Source organism: Halichoeres trimaculatus, unplaced genomic scaffold, assembly GCF_033239565.1.
Source record: "Halichoeres trimaculatus isolate MK-OKI-2021-1 unplaced genomic scaffold, fHalTri1.1 fHalTri1_scaffold_10, whole genome shotgun sequence".
NCBI lineage: Eukaryota > Metazoa > Chordata > Actinopteri > Labriformes > Labridae > Halichoeres > Halichoeres trimaculatus.
Genome location: NW_027437187.1, coordinates 32,462,005 through 32,479,137, shown reverse-complemented (window position 1 = coordinate 32,479,137; position 17,133 = coordinate 32,462,005). Strand labels below are relative to the sequence as shown.

Below are 17,133 nucleotides of genomic sequence, written 5' to 3'. Positions count from 1 at the left end.
ATTTGAGCTTCAATAAATAAAAACTTGGACTCTGTAACAATTAAACTATTACAGATGCTCTGATTCATTGCTCCTCTACGTTTGGTCGCAGTGCAGCGCACAGCCAGTCAGTGCAGTAAACAAGCACGTCCCAGTACGTCGCTGTGATGGTGCCGTACAGCACTGACAACTGCTGAAAACTGTTGTAAAATTGGTTGGGAAAATGTGTCGGATTAATTTAAATCCTAAAAGCTATTAGTATTGTCAGAAACTAAAACTAAGGACATTTTTTCTTTAATTTTGGTTAGTTTCAGTTAGTTTTGTGAACACAAGATACAGTTTTAGTTTACTTATCGTTTTTGTTTTCTTTTCTAGTTTTTATTAGTTTGAGTTAACTGCAATGTATTTTATATTTTAGTTTTCCTTTTTAGTTTCGTTTTAGTTAACCATTACAACCTTGGTCCCCTCTTCACTCACGGTTACAAAACGCAGTCACAGAAACTAATGATTTCAAGTTGTGCTTACTCAAACAGTAACAAAAGTTAAATCTACTCAGAAATCATCAGTTTTAACACTGATTTCAAGTTTTCATAGCTTAATCCAACTGAGTAGTTTGAACTTTGGGGTTTACAGTGCAGCAGAGAAAACACGCTTCTTTGCTCTCCACATCAGGCTCTCAAACCTCAAAAGACTGAATCCAATAATTTAGAAAAAGCATTATCAGGATATTTTAATGGGCATGTGTTTCATAAAATTCCTCAAGAATGACATTTTCATAAACATACAAAACATAATGCTAAACATCATAAAACAGTCAAGTGATAAAAACATTTCAAAATAAAACCTGTTTGAGTTTTGTAACATCATTGTGAAAAGGCTTGCCAGAAGTTTCTTCTGACATAAACAATGAGATTGGTTTTATAGAGTGATCTTTGCACCGAGGTCAGTTCATAGCACCATAAAATAAAATAGACGAGTATTAATGCTGAATCCTCAAACCACACCGGATCAAACAGACCCACATGGATCTGTCGAGCTGAAAAAGAATCATCCAGAGTGTGTCTACTGTCAAAACAGTAGGCGTGAATGTTTAAACGTACTGCATCACAGTGCAGTATGTTACAGTACAAAGGTTTAAATACATGATCTCCTCTGAGAGCAGCCCAGCATCGTCATTGTCAAGTCCCTGATTTCACATTTTTAAAAGGACTGCTGTGAAGGTGATCGTACATGTACACAAGACCGAGAAAAAAAACAAATAAAAAGTGCAGAAAGAATATCTGCAAAATCTCTAACAAGTCCATCTACACTAAGAAAAAGGTTAAAAGCCTAAAAACTGACAGCTCTCTGCTCTTCAGTGCAGTCGCTCTTCTCATACAGCGTCCTCCTTCGGTCCGCCGCTGATGTCTGGGATCTGGTCTGCGAAGGATTGAGTCATCCACTGCCCGTCTGGCAGCTGGCCCTCTGCTAGCTGTGACGTGCTGGCCTCCTGTGCTCCTTCTGAACACAGACAACACAAACTGAAGGACTTTGTTGGGAAAGACGTGGCACAACTGAGGTTTTCTTGTGCTAATTCTGATCTTTTTACCACGTACACAAAAAATCAGAATGTAATGTGAAAGATGTTAATGATACCTCTGTTTTCCCCTGATGAGAATGTACAGTGACCATTGGTCTGGCCTTGAGCCTCTGTAGCTCCTCCCTCTGCGTACGCTCCTCCGTAGGCATCTTCATAACCAGGATCATACTGCTCCTCCTTGATGGCCATCCTCTTGGCGTCCTCTATTGGTGTAAAAAGAGAAGTGAACGTGAAACATGATCAGACCTGGATGGGAGATCATACTCAGGTCATGAGATCCTGTACTCACCCTTGGCCTTCACCAGGTCAAACGTGTACTCCACCTCCTGGACTTCTGTGGTTTTCTGGACGCCCTTCAGCTGATCTCTGAGCTCCCTCAGTTTGATGTAGAAGTGAACTTTGTCCTGAGCACGAGGGAACTGAGCGCAGCGAGCGCTGGAGGAAGGCATTAGGTACAGAGCCTGTGGGGGAAAAACACCTAGATTGACTTTTTTGGCCTTTGGATCTACTTATAAGACTGACAAGTAAGAGGGAAAACATGGAAAAGAGAGTGTGAAACATGCATTAAACACAAGCCCGGGCCCTGAAAAACTTTTATTTAAGGTTTATTGTTGTGATTGTCCATTTATTTAAAACCCCCACCAAGGAGATTATGATTTTGGGAGGGTTTGTCTGTTTGTTTGAACAACATAACTGAAAAACTAATGAACGGATCTTGATGAAATTTTCAGGAAATGTTCAAAATAGGATAAGGAAGAAGTGACTAAATTTTGGAGGTGATCTGGATCACCGTGTGGATCCAGTATTTTTTTTAAGGATTCTTTACCATTGTGAGATGGGGCTGTGTTCACCATATGTGTATACAACTCCACAATAAATGTTTGGATTGCTTTGCAAAACAATACAAGACAAGGTCACCATAATTTCCAGATCCTGGCAATATTCTGGATACTAAGATCCAGAATATGAAATATGAACTGGGTCATCATAATTTTCAACTATGTCAGGTAACAAATTATTGTACAAACCTGCAACTAACACCAAACTGTAGCAGACAGTCTGCTGAAAGGGAGTATAAAATTAAAGTAGGACTAAAGTGTTGGTGACAATCACAGTTTGTTTGGCGCAGGTCTGCACTCTTTAAGTGCTTTTCTAGTTTACTCTTACTCTCAGGATCAGATTTTTTGCTCAAGCGTGTCAGACAGGTTTACAGATATTTACAGGAAATATTTGCAGACGAAAATGTTTAGAAATGAAACAAATACTGTAGGAGCTGTATTCAATTTTTCTGCATTTTAATTAAATTTGCAGTTAATTATTCTTCCTGTACACCCTCTTTAGGTGGAAGGCGGACACAGCTGAGACGTCATGACCCCAAGCTCAGGTGTCGCCTTTTCTGTTCACACCTGTGTTTAAATTATTAGAAGCCGGATCTGGTGAACTGCTTCCATTTTCTCGAAGGAGTAAGATCAAAGGTTACTGGACAGACCTGATTTTGAGATTTTGCTTGTTTACGTTCTTTATATGTCAGCAGATGTAGTGACTTTCAAGAAACAAAAAAATCAGTGAGAGGCTGAGTTTGGGCCTGATAAAACGTCCGACTCGACAAACGCTTGACCTTTTATTGCGGAAGATATTAAAATTATAACAAACTGACAGTAACGTGGAAAAAAAAAAGGATTTTAACGGTGGGATCCTACTCTCTCATCCATTCCACCCTAACCATGACAGGTGACTTCCTAATAAAGGAAATGACCTTTTATCTCCACCCCCTACCAACAATTAACCACACACCAATTAACATGCTCGCCCCAGAAAAACAAAAACAAACAATAAATTTATGGCTCCTACAACAGAATTTGTGCCAGACAGCCTTGCAGTTTTATCTCATAATGATTATAAGTATGTTATCATGATCAGCTCAGTACAAAATATTAACAAACCTGAACGTAAATGCAGTAATTTAAAGAAGCCAATCTGGAAAATGAGGATGAATTTGATCAATAGCAAAGGAATCCAAAATGATCGTGCTCACCACATCACAGTCTGGGACCCTGTGAGGCTGCAAACCAAATTCAAGCTTTGTTGGTTTTTTACCAAACATCTCTCTGCAAAACATTTCATAGATGCCTTTTAAGAGAAAGAGAAAAGAAAAGTTTAGTTAGTGTCACTGTTACTTTCAATTAAACTTGTAAAAAGTGTGATGTAAAATGTTAAAGAGCTGTTACATTTTCCATTGAAAACAGCTATCAGAGGTTTGTACTTCTTCAACTTCTCTACAAGAATTTTGCCTCCTTCTCGCAGCTCTTTACTGAAGAGACAAAAGGTTAACATTTTCAAAGAAACATTCCCAAAACCTCGAAGCTTACAGTTGTCTGTTGGTAGGATTCTTTTTTTTTAAGTAACTTTAGCACAACTTGTGCTTTTTTTTCTACCTTGAGAGGTCTTTGCTTCCAGGTGTCGCCCTTGCAACCATGTTGGTGAAGCCCATTTTGTATTTGACAGGCAGGGTGGTGTCGTGCATGTGGTTTAGCTGCTCCTCAGTGAATCCAGACAGAAACAGGCACTTCCCTGGAAATCAAAACAATAACTTTTCTTAACTTAATGGTTTCTCTGTGGTTATCACAATTTCTGAACTTCTTCAAAACGTCAAAGACGAAATCAAATAAGCATGCAACTTTAAAAACATTTGAAAATTGATGTAGTTGTGATCCCTAAAGTAATTTTTCAAACTAGATTTTTTTTTGTTTTGTTTTCACTCTAAACGCCACAAGATTGTTCTTGTCCCATAACTCACAGAAATGATTTCCAGGACCTGGAAACCACCGTCCAATGAAAGCTGCCATCAGTCCTGGGTTGATGCCAATCTGTAAAATAACAGAGCATCTTTTAGAAGCATTCAAACTCAAATGTATAGCTCTGAGATTACAGTGTAAATAGGAGTCTTACAATGACATAGTCCAGGTTGTAATCCAGCAGGTCAGGCAGAGTCTTTTTCATGACTTCCTCTTCAGACATTCCCTTGAAACGGTCGATTTTCCTCTTCACCTTCTTGAAGCTCTCATCGATCTTTTCCTGCTTCCCGTCTGTTGGACCCTCTGCAGCCTTTTTGGGCTTTGGGCCTGGTTTGGCTTTGGGTGCATTTGGGTCCTTAGGTGGTTTTGGTGGCTTTGGGGCCTTGGGGACCTTAGGAGGTTTGGGTGCCTTGGGTTCTTTAGGCTGTGCTTGTCTGCCTCTTTTTTTGGGAGGCGCTAGGAGACAAGTTTGGAGAGGAGATTTCAGCAGGAAGAACTGGCTGAGCCCTAAATGCACTCTATCACTTTCATACCATGTTGAAGCTTCTAATCAAACCTCTATGCAAACCACAAAAGGACTTGAAACTATGTGTTCTACTACTAAAAATACTAAATATGTTTGTCGTATATGGATTTTTGTACGTTTAGCCAGGTTAGCAGGCTCCTGCTGATCCATCATGGGTTCTGGATTAGCCATGTGTTCCCAGGCTCCCTCCTCCGGCTTCCCCTCTGGGTAGGGATACTGATTGTTGGGGTTGAAGCCTGAATATTGGGCCTGGAGAGCCTGAAACTGCTGTGCAGACTGAACCCTGTGGTGGACAAATAACATACAAAGAAAAGAAAAAGTAATAAAAAAGACAACAAGACATCAGGCAGCCGGTGTACAAAGTTACAGTCTTGAAGATGTACTTCATATGTTTAATTTCTGTATTTGATGAGGTGTGAAGTCATGTGGTGTATTTTTTTTTTTTTCATAAAACTAAACCAAACTAAACTCCTTTACTACAACTTTCTGATCTGAGTTTTGACCCTGTTTTTTTTTTAGATTAGCAGAATTTTGGCTCTACTTAATAATCTTAAACTGTATTGAGCAAGCTGACTGAGCTGAAAACATTTCTTCAGTTTTTGGTGAAATTTTACATCAAGTTCAGTCATCTTATTACTACAGACATTTCTTGGAATAATGCTTTTCAATTATGATCAAAAACTGAAGGCTCACTTTGTTGCTCAACCATTTTATCATATGGCATATATGCATTAATAACATCTAATATAACCCACAGCTACTACTACGTTCCGTCTCTTTCTTCTTTTTGTAACCTTTTTTCATAAATTTCTAAATCTACTATCAGCTTCTGTCACGTGTGTCATTACAACACTCTGGTACTATTGGATATTTGTACCAGGCTTTCATTTAACTTGTTTAATTTTCTCTATACGTGTCTTCACAAAACCTTTAAAAGGAGCCTGTAATTCTAGAGTTTCACTGTCAGTATTTCTTTCTATGCATTATCCCAGTTGGGCATATGCTAATTTGTAATGCAAGTCTTAAATCTAATTTGGACTACATCCACAACACTGGTGCTTGCATTATTTGTATACATACTTCCCCATTATTGCTGGTGTTGTATTTTTTCTTCCTTTCTTTCCTTTTTTTCTGTTTTTGGTGTCTCTTTGTTTGTTTGTTTCTTTCTTTCTTTCTTTCTTACTTACTTTCTTTCTGTATCCTGGTCTCCAACCCAAACACAGTCTCAGGTGTCTATCTAACATAAATCTATTTGAACTGTCTCAAACTGCTGTTTTTAAAGAATCTTACAATAGCATTTTTATGAATTGGTGATATATAAATAAACATTGACAGATTAATAGGAGTTTGGATGCAAATCACTACAACAGCCTTTCAATCCACATGAGAAACACAGATTGTTAGCATCAAAAACAATAGTTAGTAAAGACAAGTTTAGTTCTATACGCATTTACACTCAAGTCAACAAAACACAAATATGTGCACAGCACTCTAAATCACAATTTCAGTTGCAAAAAAAATATGTTTTATACACAATGGTAAAAGAAAAGTAAAAAGGGAAACTGGGCGCACATGCTTTCATTTCATTTTCATCACACTTTGGCATTCAGAGGTCTGCTGTTACAACCTGACTCCTCTAAGGCCACATTATGGTGAGGATGAAGACTCACCACTGATGAAGATACTCCGGGGAGACAACAGGGAATGATCCATTCAGCTTTTCCTCCATCTTTTGGTTGGTTTGACTTTATAAATAAATTCATATGCAGGATGAGGAAACATAGCCAGATTATGTACACGTTATTTTTGCAAACAAGGAGTCTGGTAGTGTGTGAAACTGAACGCATGTGCCAGGGCATTGTTGACAAACTGAGGAGTTGGTGACAAAAGGCAAACAATAACACAAACAATATCAACAACGGTGAACTAAGAGGAGAATATACATCAAAATAGGATACCGAAATCCTATTTTAGAAACGTAAAACAATATATTTAAACACCAAACTAAACCACTATTACACATCTACAACTGTTACAACTTCTCCACGATATGCTCTCTGATTAGCCAAAAGCAGGTCAAACCCAGCTTTTTTCCTATTCTAACATTAATTCATAATAATTCAACGATGGGTAAAGATGCAAGTGAATCAGAAATATTTTATTTTAACGTAATAACACGATAAGGATCGCGTACAACCCTGAGGTAGTGCCACAAGTGCAGCTAATGTTAGCCCCCAGCTAACAGCTAGGCTAACTTAGCATGGATGAATGGTTCCGCATCCCCCGTGATAAACCGCTATAGATAATGTACACAGTTCACTACAATACATAAACGTAAACAAACCTGTTATTTAGCCCGTTTTAGTTATTATCTTCTGTACAGAACACGATTTTCTCCCATATATTTCGCTCTTCTATTCACAACATAGTAGCCTCTACCGAGGTAACAAAGACATGACAGCAGTGCCAGTCAACTCTGACACCGGAACATCCTAAGTCGGAATGGTGAAAGAGTAAAGCCATATTCCTCAAAAAAAGACCTGAAAGCATTTTAAAGGTCCAGATTGGGAAAACTTTGTACTATGGTATTTATTTTAGTGTTAATCCTACGGATTTAATGTTTAAAAGAAAAAAAACGAAATTAATCAAAACGAAAGAGTCTATGAAGAGAACTCGTACACCCCTATTTTTTGTTGGTATGACCCACTTGCATTTTAAAACGCCGTAAAACCGGTTCTTATTGGCTGATCGTCCGGCACATTTAAAGGGCTGTTTTATCATTTTCTTAGTATGGTTTTATAGGTCTTATATATATATATATATATATATATATATATATATATATATATATATATATATATATATATATATATATATATATATATTGCTTACGACTATTATTTACAGATATTTGAAACACTGGATTAAAATGAAAATATGAGCCCCATTGAATGCTTTGATTTAAACACAGTTTTAAGGTTCTGCTGGGGCCAGTTGTTTATTTCTATGTGAACTATTGCAATAATACAAAAGTGGTGAGACACAAAACAGATTTACATAGCCTGATAAATACCTCCAGTTTTCCTGGGTAAAGTATATTAAGGGTTAACTATCTTTGGTTTCTGAAAATATGATCAATAGCCAAAAATGTTCATTCAACTGTGATATAAACTTACAACAAAGACAACACATCCTTTTAAGAAGAGATTTAATAATAACTCTGTAATTATGAATTAGAAATTCCAGAGTACAATTACCTTTTCTTTTTTTTACAGCTATTAAATCATACAATCATTCTTTAAAAAATACAAAAATAAGTCACTGGACACACATGCCATACAAAATGCATTAAATAATCATAAAAAATAACACCAAAACACAAGCACAGTCTGTTTGAGAGTTAGAAAATGTAACTGATGTGGGGACTTCCTCCCTTGTGCGTCACATCCTGATACTTCAGGAAAAACTGTGACTCTTCTTTTTTTGTGGTGTCAGAGGATTTCTTCCCCTCAGTGATGATTTTTTTTCTATTGCAGATGATATCTGAAATCTGCAGAGCAAAGATATCCAGCTGCCAGGGCTCCAGGTCACGTTAACCGCTACATCTGTTCCTGAATGATCACAGAAAACAAATGAGAACAACCCAAAAGATGATTTAGAGATGATTTAGATCAGGATTTAAGTCATCACTCAAAGTGGTTTGGTTTTAATATTTATGGTAGTAGTTAAGATTTTTTTTTTTTAAATACCCGTTATAATCTGACTACCTGCGTGTTCCAGTGGACAGACTTGTGTTTCCACCTCTCCTGCTTCCCTGTTAGTCATAGGAGTTGCTGCTTTGACTTGCATCATTGAGCAGCTGACCACAGCTTTCATACTCTGGATCCACCTGCTCTTCTTTGATTGCCATCCTCTTTGCATCCTCTGCAGAAAAAGCTCAACATTAGCAGGTTCGTTCTTCACTTTCTCACTTAAAAATATTGACAAAGTCTTCCTGAAAAGTCCTAAAAAGCAAGAATGTAACAGTTTACCTTTGGCTAGCTGTAGATCGAATGAGTACTTAGTCTCTTCAATCTCACAGCGGGTCGTGATGCCTTTCATTTGGTCCCTCAGCTCCTTTAGCTTGATGTAGAAGTGGACTTTGTCCTGTGCACGAGGAAACTGAGCGCAGCGCGGGCTGGATGAAGGCATCAAGTAGCACACCTACATGAGAGAAATTATGTCGTGAGAATTGTTGTTTGTGTAGTGTTGCAGATTTATGGTAGCTTTAACATACTGTTTCAGTTTCTGGGATTCTGTAGGGCTGCAGACCAAACTCCAGATTCTTCGCTTTCACACCAAACGTTTCCTTACAGAAGATTTCATAAATACCTGCAGAGAGAACAAATATGAACACACTGTTTAACTCTTCCAGAGGCAAATGGAAACTTAAAAGAAAGGTCATTTGTTGTACCTTTTCCATTAAACGCTGCTATTAGTGGCCTGTATTTCTGCAGTTTTTCCAGCAACTGTTTTCCCCCTTCACGGATCTCCTTACTGAGACAAAAACAAAACAAAAAAAAAAGCGAAAAATATGAATACAGATTCATCAGATTACATAGGGTGACTGTTTTTCTGAAGCCTGTCACTGTTGGTAATCTAAATCTTAGTCTGTTACTGCTTCATCTTTGATTCATTGCACACTCAGGGCGTTACTTTAAATGACTGGAGGACTGCACATTTTTCATTAGATACTTGTTTCTCACCTGGAGAGATCCTTGCTGCCTGGTGTGGTCCTCTCCACCATGTTGGTGAAGCCGATGCTGTATTTCTCCGGCAGACTCTGGTCATGCATGTAGTTAAGCTGCTGTTCAGTAAAACCGGAGAGAAACAGACATTTCCCTGGAAAAAGAGGCAGCGATTAAATTTTAAACTTTAGAAAGCTTCTGATGCCACAATAAAAAAAAGAAAAGGAAATGGGGATCCTTATTTTTTTGATTATATGTTACTGACTTTGACTTCTGTATTTGTAAATGTCCTGATGTTGGCGTAAAGATCGTCCACTTGTCCAACAACCTCTCAATCTATTAACTTGCCGGAGACTCCCATTTTTGTGACAACATAAATAAGATGACACTACAAAATGTGCCTAAATAATTTCTTAACAACTCTTGGCATTTCTTTGCTTCCTTCTGTATCTTTTAAAGTTTGGTTAAATCTGAGCAGTTAAAAGTGACAGCTGGTGTTGGTTCCCCATCATCACAAATGAAACTGAATTTCAACATACAGAAATGGTTTCCTGGGTTAGGGTAATGGTGTCCTTTGTAGGCTGACAAAAGTCCTGGGTTAATCCCAATCTGAGGAGAAACATGGAGGTGTTATCATGGCAGCAGACATTGCTCTGCGTCTGAAACCATACAACAGGTACACAAAGACTGAGTAAACCCAAAGAGCCACAGTTAGCGATTTGAAGATGGAAAAAATTCTGAAATAACTCACTATGAGGATGTCCAGGTTGTAGGTTATGACGTCTGGTAGGGTTTTGGCCATCACCTCAGCCACTGACATGCCGTTAAAGCGGTTCAGCACCCTCTTTGCCTTTTTAGCAGCTTCTACTTCATCTTCTACCTCCCGCGCCTTTCCCACCTCTGTCTGCTGTTTCGGAGGCCGGCCTCTTTTCTTCTTCACAGGCGCGACAGCAGCTAAGACAGAGAGGAGGGAATATGTTGTCAGTTACTGAGAAAACAACTTTTGGAGACACAAGAAAAGAAAGGTAATGAGTGAAAAATATGTCGGGCAATGTTACGTCCACGTCCACTATGGTTGTTTTTTAAAGTGCTTAACAAATAAAGTTGGATTGGATTGGATCTGATTGGTAAAGTGTTTGCATACAGATCTCCACAAAACAGCTTGTCTTGGTTATAAGAGCAGAAATGTCCTTACCTTGAGGTGTAGCAGCAGGCTGAGGTTGTTGCTGAATCTGTGGCTCTTGTTGCTGTGTTACATGTTGCTGCTGATGATAATGCAGCTGTGCAGGATGCTGCTGCTGCTGCTGCTGCTGCTGCTGCTGGTGTTGCTGCTGCTGTGGGTAGACCTGCTCCTGATAATGGTTTTGGAAGTGGGGATAACAATTCTGATTAACAGGTTCCTGATGAAGAGACGGCTCACGGTGGACAGACAGCTCAGCCATGACGAGCTCATCTCCGGGGCCTTCTGTGTAATAGCCCGTGTTTTGATAGGGCATCCCATGCTGCGCCTCAGGGTGCTGCTGGCTGGACTGGTACCTGGAAGAGAAAGGGATGTGAGGGAGGACAAAGATGGTTAGAAAGAGGAGGGAGAGACAGATGCAGGGGTAAAAATGAAGACCTGGGGACAGCGAGTAACGACGGATCATGCTGGTGTCCAGTTGGGTGCATGGAGAAGTGGGTGAGGTAGACTTAACAAGACAATGCTTACAAAGACAGATGCACTGACAGACACCTGTTTGTATTCTTTGAATCTTATCTGGTGCATGAGAGGTTCATTCACACTGTCTTAATAGCTCAGAATCACTCTCCATTTACAAACACGGCTTCAAGCATCAGTGTTTTCATGCTCTTATCCTTTGACAATTATAAAGCCACTGAAGACAAACATTTTAAAAGGCTTGTATAAAACAGTAAAGGTGTAGAGTATCTGAATGGGATGTAATCTTTCCATTTGCCTGGATTGTTGTCTGACTGTCTCTGCAGGTTTCTGGTCCCCATGTAAAGAAATGTTTAAGTGGCATGTCAACATTTTCTAAAATGTTCCTTTGAGCTTCAGCTGTTTGTTCTGCTGTTTTCAGGTTAACATCCTTCATAATAAACATAGCCCTACCACAATACTAGACATCTAAATATATGTATAATTATGAGTGATGTGTCAAATGTGACTTTTTTCCATCCCATGCATGAAATGTAGACGCCGAGGAGATAAAATGAGAAGTTTTCTTAGGACCTGCTTCCCCCAGCACCAACTCACCATTGCTGAAAATAATCCGAAGGAACCGTCAATGAAGTAAACTGGTTTTCTTCCATCTCAACTGTTGACTTATTTCAATAAATCATCATTCATTGTACTGACAAATGCATCAATAGATGTTACAAACATTAATTGAGTGTTTCTTGATGGACATTCGGTGCACAAAGGGAACTGACGGACGCTGCTTTGAGAAGACGGAAGGTTTAGCAGACAGTGAGCTACCAACAATTAAACCAGAGCAGCCTTCAAACCACAAGAGACGTTTACGGTTGAGGAATATAAATACATACGAGGAAACTAACATACCTGTCATACATTCTGTTCTTTAGTTTTCAAATATGAAGACGGGGAGCCTGGAATCCTCCCAAAACAAAGACCATTTAAACACTAGTACAACGTTTCCAATGGTTGAATGAATACATACTGCCACCCATTGGCTAGGAGGTGTACTGCAAGGCTCAGAAAATAAAAATCTAAACTGCTTGGTTTCCGGTGTGAATTCAAACAGTGTATTTATGGGTCACTCTACCAGAAACGTACATTTTCACTGTGAATATGTTGGGTTATTTTTATATCTTAACATTTAATCTTGTGCAGGGAATTTTAAACTGTAAGAAAAGCACAATTTCCTAAATCAGGATTGTTTTTTGTCCCTGATCTAAACTTCTCCTATTAAATAAATAAATAAATAAATAAATAAATAAATAAATAAATAAATAAATAAACGGAGAAACTTCTTTCTTAAGTGAAAAAAGAAAATCAAACCGTAATGATTATAAAGAATATGAAAATTATAGAGTCTAGCCTTTTTATGAAATTATTATTTAATATAACGTGTTTGAAATGCATGTTTCTCACTAAATGTTTAATTAAACTATCTTGTTGGACCCTGTCATCCCCCTATCGCAGTGCTTTTCTTTCTGACACATTTGATTTTAGTACTTGATCGTTTAAAAATAATTTAATAGCTAATACATTTTTTTCTTCAAGCATACATTTGTGCGATGGGGTCTGACACTTAAGCTTGACCCCTCAAAAAAAAGGAAAAATAAACAGGGTTATCGTCATAGATTCCAATATCAGAAGTAACCCTAAACAGTGTGAGTTATGTCAATTTCTACAAAATATGAGCTTTGAAGGTGAGTACATCATGTTTTATTTACTGTTTTTTGCAAACGTGAAACATAAACTTTAAAAGGGAGTCAATTTTCAAAAAAAAGCTCATGCAGTGTAAAATAAAAAATAAAATTCTTATTTGACATCATTTAAACCTCTCTGTATTAATTTTTACAAATCACCACCAGACGGCGACAGGTCTTGTATGTACGACAGTACCTACATGAATTTATTCAATAGAAGAACACAATGGCCGAAGATAGCATATTTTATTAAGACCATCACTCTTGATTGAAAACTCAGCCATGTTTGAAAATATATACAGTCTGAATTAACACTCTGGTCAACCAAAATGAATCAAAAGCAGAACATGTACGGACACAATTCCCAAACTCAGAGAAATGTAGGTGCTATCAGATACTGATGCTGAAAGAGGCTACGGATAGCATGAACCTGTAAATAGTATGAGAGTGGGTTCTCTGTCTAATAATAAACGATCTTTGTGTTAGCAAACAGCATGACCTGCCAGTGTGTCCTAATGACAGACAGTTTGTTATAAAATGCTGAAAATGAGCTTTTCTTTGGGGTCTTTTTTACACTAACAATATATTAAACAAGGTAAGGTATTTCTTGCGTTAATTTGTGCTAGTTTATTTCATGTAGTCTTTTTAAAGTGCTTGATATTCAAGCTTTTAGACCAAGCATGACCAACAGACAGTATCAAAAGTACTGTACATGTGTTAAATAGCAAGATAATGTGCATTTTAAAGCAACTGAATCAAAACAGTGATTTTGAATTGGTTAAAATGTGAAATCTAAAGAAAAAGCCTGTGTGTAGTGATATCAGGATTCCTTCAATCAATGTGATAAATCATAGTGCATGCTAAAAGTGAATAAGTATCTCACTTTTTATCTACTAAAGCAGTGTAGCGATACTTAACGATGGTGATGGAGATTTTGGATTAGTGTTGAACCAGATCATTTGATTTAACTTAAAGTAAACTCTGTATTTTTACTCACAAACTCCTCTTGAAGTATCAACTTTTGGTGATACAAGTGAGACAAATTTAGCAATTTTCTTACCCCTAATTGCTTTTTCTGGACATTCTTGATTCTTTTTTCATGGAAGAACGGTAGGTCTTGTATTTATTTATTTATTTATTTATTTATCTATTTATTTGTATTAATTTCTTTTCAAATAGGACTTCTTTGAAGATGCCAGCTGGTGTGTCTTGGCCTAGGTACCTGAGGATGGTTGGTGCTAGTATGCTGGCCATGTTTGCAGGAGCACAGGTTGTCCATCAGTACTACCTACCTGATCTGGTAAGGGACCTTTATCTTTGCATGAAATGAACCGAATGAAATTAATGTATAAAACACTTTGATAAACGTGTTGTTTTGAAATGTGCCATTTTTTTAAGTTGACCTGTCTTGTGTTTTTCAGACTATACCAGAGGTCCCACCTAAACCAGGGGAACTTAAAACAGAACTTCTGGGCTACAAAGCCAGAGAAGAAGCAGCTGCCATGATGGAAAAGATGAAAGCAGAACAAAAAGTGGACTAATGGAACTATTTATCCTCAATGTGATGGACACAACCAATGAGACTATGTTCATTTTATGAGGAACTTCTATCATCCAGGCCCCTGGGAGGGGGATCTCGGACATCAGCAAATATGTCTTCCCTGCTTGGTGTTTTCATCTCATTCAGGAAAGTGAAGAGGAATAAAATGCTACACTGTTGGTGCCCTGCTGCCTTTACATACAGATCTTATTTGTAAAAAATCATGAGGTTTATTTATCCATCTGTATCTGTCTTGTTTATGATTCACCTCAGCATTGTTTGAAAGCGCCTAGATTTTTAGACCAAATAATAAAATATGAAAGAAATGATGCTTTATGAGCTAACGTCTTTGTTAGATATTATAATGCTATTATTCATTATTCATTCAACAGTTGATTTTTACTGTTTCCACTGATTTTGTTTAAAAAAAAAGTGTAAAATAAAAAATGCAGAACTAAACATTTTTTGTTTTATTTTGTGGGAAATTTGAGTAAATGATCCAGTTTAAGGTATTTTGGTGTGCAAAAGTGACATAAAATATATGCAGCATGCTGTATGAAGATTTACTTTTCTATCTGATTAACTGTAAATTATAAATGCTTATCTGTTAAGAAAGATTGTAGCTGGATTTCTTTTTAAGTCAATTTTAAGCTCATACAGATGTAGAAAGCCATGATGAAACAATCATTCCAATACTGAAACTAATTGCTGAGGCCATCACTGTGGAAGAATGTATCGTAAGTTTTTAGTATTGATGATTTTCAGTTTTCTATAGGATATTTTACACTTTAACTACTTCAACTCAGCGTGTTAATGTCCACATTAGCATATTATTAGCATTTATAGGTTTCTAGCCTACAAGCACGTTCACGCGCCTGAACTGTATCATAGCAACAAGTGGAAACACAGTGCTGCGTAAAGATGGCTACGCAGAGAGAGAAAGACGCCGCTGATTATCTTCAGAAACATCAAATCATGGAGCTGTTTGATAACCTGACGAGCATGCTCTTCTTTTACAGACCGGGTTGGAACCATCAATTGTTAATAACTGACAAAAACATCAGATAAAATGTTGTTATTTTGTGGCACGAGTTGGCAAAGTATGGCTAACGTTAGCTTTTCAATCAAGCAAGTTAAACACTAAAGATATGCTTTTCATCCTGTAGTGCAGTTTGTACTTGTATTTGCTTTAACGTCTCCCATTCACACCTTTAACTTTGTTGATCAATTTGTATCTTTTCATTACATTTTCTACCTTCTAATCCATCCTGATTCTTCATTACTATTTTTTACACTACAAAAACTCTTCACACTATGCCTGTTTCACATATATGACTGATTACGTAATCAGAGGTCCTGCTAATCTGTACAACACCCATTTAGTTTCATTCTGATTTTTTTTGACGTCATCATGAATGTAATTGATTCATAATGTTATTATTCAGGTTTATAGCTTTATCTATCTTGATGTCTCATGTTGCAACCTTCCTGTTAGGCTTTGAACTTGCATATACAACTTTATGACCAAACACTTTTCTTTGCATATTTCAATGCAGTTATTTATTGTGATTGATTGTGTATTTTAGATAATCCCAGAGAGTTTCTGGTTGAGCAGCTAAAACAGCTGAAACTCTCCAAGCAGACTGGTGTGAATCAGCAAAATCTATTTAACAACTCCAACCTGGATGCAGTCATCAGGATCTTGGATCCAGCCAACCAGAGTTACATCACTTATGCCCAATACAAGCACGGTGAGCACAGAACGACATGACTAATTATCAGTAAAATAAATACTCAGCAGTGTTATTATCTTATTATTTGCAATATATAACCAATATTGTAGCAATGGAACTAATGTTACACAGGTTTTCTTATTTTCGAGGTGGACACTGTGGACAAAAAACAAATACTGAGTGTCTTTTCTCCACAGCTTTAACCACACTGGGCATAAAGGACATCAATGAAAGTCCTGAAGGTGTACATGAAGACAAAATATCTCATGAGACCTTCAAATCAGAAGCGTAAGAGCAGCTTGTAGTAATGACAAATTAACAAGCTCAAAACTAGTTGAACTACTAACTTTTCAAAATTTAAGATAACATGTGACTCTTTCTTTTTGTTACAGGATAGAAGGCCTGCAGAGATGCTCATCAACTTACATAAAAAGTGATGTCTGATGTTTTCTTCCCTTACCTACAATGTAATTCTTTTTGTTGTTGCTGTTGGCAAAATGCAGATGTTGATTTTGTTCTATGGAAAAACAACTTTTTGTTGAGTTAAGAGGGAAACAAAATGCATTAAACAGCCTGGTTAGATCAATCAGTAACTTGTGTCCAGCTTTTCATACACTAATATTCTTTCTTTCTTTCTTTCTTTCTTTCTTTCTTTCTTTCTTTCTTTCTTTCTTTCTTTCTTTCTTTCTTTCTTTTCTTTTCTTTCTTGCTTAATATAAACATTAAGATTATTTATGAAGATTAAAGCTCTGAGATCTTTCTTAATTACATGAAATATTTGTGAAAGAAATTGAATTTAATACTAAATATGTAATTTTTAATTTATAATGACTTTCTAGTTAAATAATAATGTTCTTTGAC

At 37.2% G+C, this 17,133-nt stretch overlaps 4 protein-coding genes across 7 annotated transcripts; 2 read left to right on the top strand and 2 right to left on the bottom strand.

The window, feature by feature from the left end:
- Positions 1-622: 622 nt before the first annotated feature.
- LOC141795926 (G/T mismatch-specific thymine DNA glycosylase-like) lies at positions 623-7,358 on the bottom strand. Of its 3 annotated transcripts, XM_074676704.1 has the most exons (11): positions 7,224-7,358; positions 6,550-6,624; positions 4,996-5,162; positions 4,508-4,809; positions 4,356-4,425; positions 3,994-4,129; positions 3,787-3,869; positions 3,594-3,688; positions 1,848-2,019; positions 1,615-1,761; positions 680-1,479 (listed from the first exon to the last, which is right to left on the bottom strand). In XM_074676704.1, the coding sequence occupies exons 2-11, from the start codon at positions 6,606-6,608 to the stop codon at positions 1,352-1,354; spliced, it is 1,359 nt and encodes a 452-aa protein (XP_074532805.1). In that variant the 5' UTR covers positions 6,609-6,624; positions 7,224-7,358; the 3' UTR covers positions 680-1,351. The 3 variants fall into 3 exon arrangements, with proteins under 3 accessions (XP_074532807.1, XP_074532805.1, XP_074532806.1); XM_074676706.1 differs by lacking the exon at positions 7,224-7,358 and having other exon boundaries at positions 623-1,479; positions 6,550-6,620; XM_074676705.1 differs by lacking the exon at positions 6,550-6,624.
- A 712-nt stretch (positions 7,359-8,070) lies between these two features.
- On the bottom strand, positions 8,071-12,274 carry tdg.2 (thymine DNA glycosylase, tandem duplicate 2). 2 transcript variants are annotated; one of them, XM_074677571.1, is made up of 11 exons: positions 12,167-12,268; positions 11,861-11,928; positions 10,802-11,142; positions 10,358-10,560; positions 10,146-10,215; positions 9,625-9,760; positions 9,333-9,415; positions 9,156-9,250; positions 8,911-9,082; positions 8,647-8,803; positions 8,071-8,490 (listed from the first exon to the last, which is right to left on the bottom strand). In XM_074677571.1, the coding sequence occupies exons 2-10, from the start codon at positions 11,914-11,916 to the stop codon at positions 8,697-8,699; spliced, it is 1,263 nt and encodes a 420-aa protein (XP_074533672.1). In that variant the 5' UTR covers positions 11,917-11,928; positions 12,167-12,268; the 3' UTR covers positions 8,071-8,490; positions 8,647-8,696. The 2 variants fall into 2 exon arrangements, with proteins under 2 accessions (XP_074533672.1, XP_074533674.1); XM_074677573.1 differs by lacking the exon at positions 11,861-11,928 and having other exon boundaries at positions 12,167-12,274.
- Positions 12,275-13,470: 1,196 nt separating this feature from the next.
- On the top strand, positions 13,471-14,895 carry uqcc6 (ubiquinol-cytochrome c reductase complex assembly factor 6). Its single transcript, XM_074678218.1, has 3 exons — positions 13,471-13,594; positions 14,179-14,299; positions 14,421-14,895. The coding sequence occupies exons 2-3, from the start codon at positions 14,192-14,194 to the stop codon at positions 14,538-14,540; spliced, it is 228 nt and encodes a 75-aa protein (XP_074534319.1). The 5' UTR covers positions 13,471-13,594; positions 14,179-14,191; the 3' UTR covers positions 14,541-14,895.
- A 538-nt stretch (positions 14,896-15,433) lies between these two features.
- On the top strand, positions 15,434-16,835 carry efcab10 (EF-hand calcium binding domain 10). Its single transcript, XM_074678324.1, has 4 exons — positions 15,434-15,563; positions 16,126-16,290; positions 16,470-16,560; positions 16,665-16,835. Exons 1-4 carry the CDS (start codon positions 15,461-15,463, stop codon positions 16,714-16,716), a joined length of 411 nt encoding a protein of 136 aa, XP_074534425.1. The 5' UTR covers positions 15,434-15,460; the 3' UTR covers positions 16,717-16,835.
- The last annotated feature ends 298 nt before the right edge of the window (positions 16,836-17,133 follow it).

Excerpts from the sequence above, each read along its gene's own strand:
- LOC141795926 (XM_074676704.1), bottom strand. The coding sequence starts at position 6,608 with ATGGAGGAAAAGCTGAATGGATCATTCCCTGTTGTCTCCCCGGAGTAT. Across the intron at positions 5,163-6,549 it reads CCGGAGTATCTTCATCAGTG|GGTTCAGTCTGCACAGCAGT; the intron begins GTGAGTCTTCAT and ends TGTCCACCACAG. Across the intron at positions 4,130-4,355 it reads AGGTCCTGGAAATCATTTCT|GGAAGTGCCTGTTTCTGTCT; the intron begins GTGAGTTATGGG and ends TTTGATTTCCAG.
- uqcc6 (XM_074678218.1), top strand. The coding sequence starts at position 14,192 with ATGCCAGCTGGTGTGTCTTGGCCTAGGTACCTGAGGATGGTTGGTGCT. Across the intron at positions 14,300-14,420 it reads AGTACTACCTACCTGATCTG|ACTATACCAGAGGTCCCACC; the intron begins GTAAGGGACCTT and ends TGTGTTTTTCAG.
- tdg.2 (XM_074677571.1), bottom strand. The coding sequence starts at position 11,916 with ATGGAAGAAAACCAGTTTACTTCATTGACGGTTCCTTCGGATTATTTT. Across the intron at positions 9,761-10,145 it reads TAACCCAGGAAACCATTTCT|GGAAATGTCTGTTTCTCTCC; the intron begins GTATGTTGAAAT and ends CTCTTTTTCCAG. Across the intron at positions 8,804-8,910 it reads CGATCTACAGCTAGCCAAAG|AGGATGCAAAGAGGATGGCA; the intron begins GTAAACTGTTAC and ends CTTTTTCTGCAG.
- efcab10 (XM_074678324.1), top strand. The coding sequence starts at position 15,461 with ATGGCTACGCAGAGAGAGAAAGACGCCGCTGATTATCTTCAGAAACAT. Across the intron at positions 16,291-16,469 it reads TTATGCCCAATACAAGCACG|CTTTAACCACACTGGGCATA; the intron begins GTGAGCACAGAA and ends TTTTCTCCACAG. Across the intron at positions 16,561-16,664 it reads GAGACCTTCAAATCAGAAGC|GATAGAAGGCCTGCAGAGAT; the intron begins GTAAGAGCAGCT and ends TTTTTGTTACAG.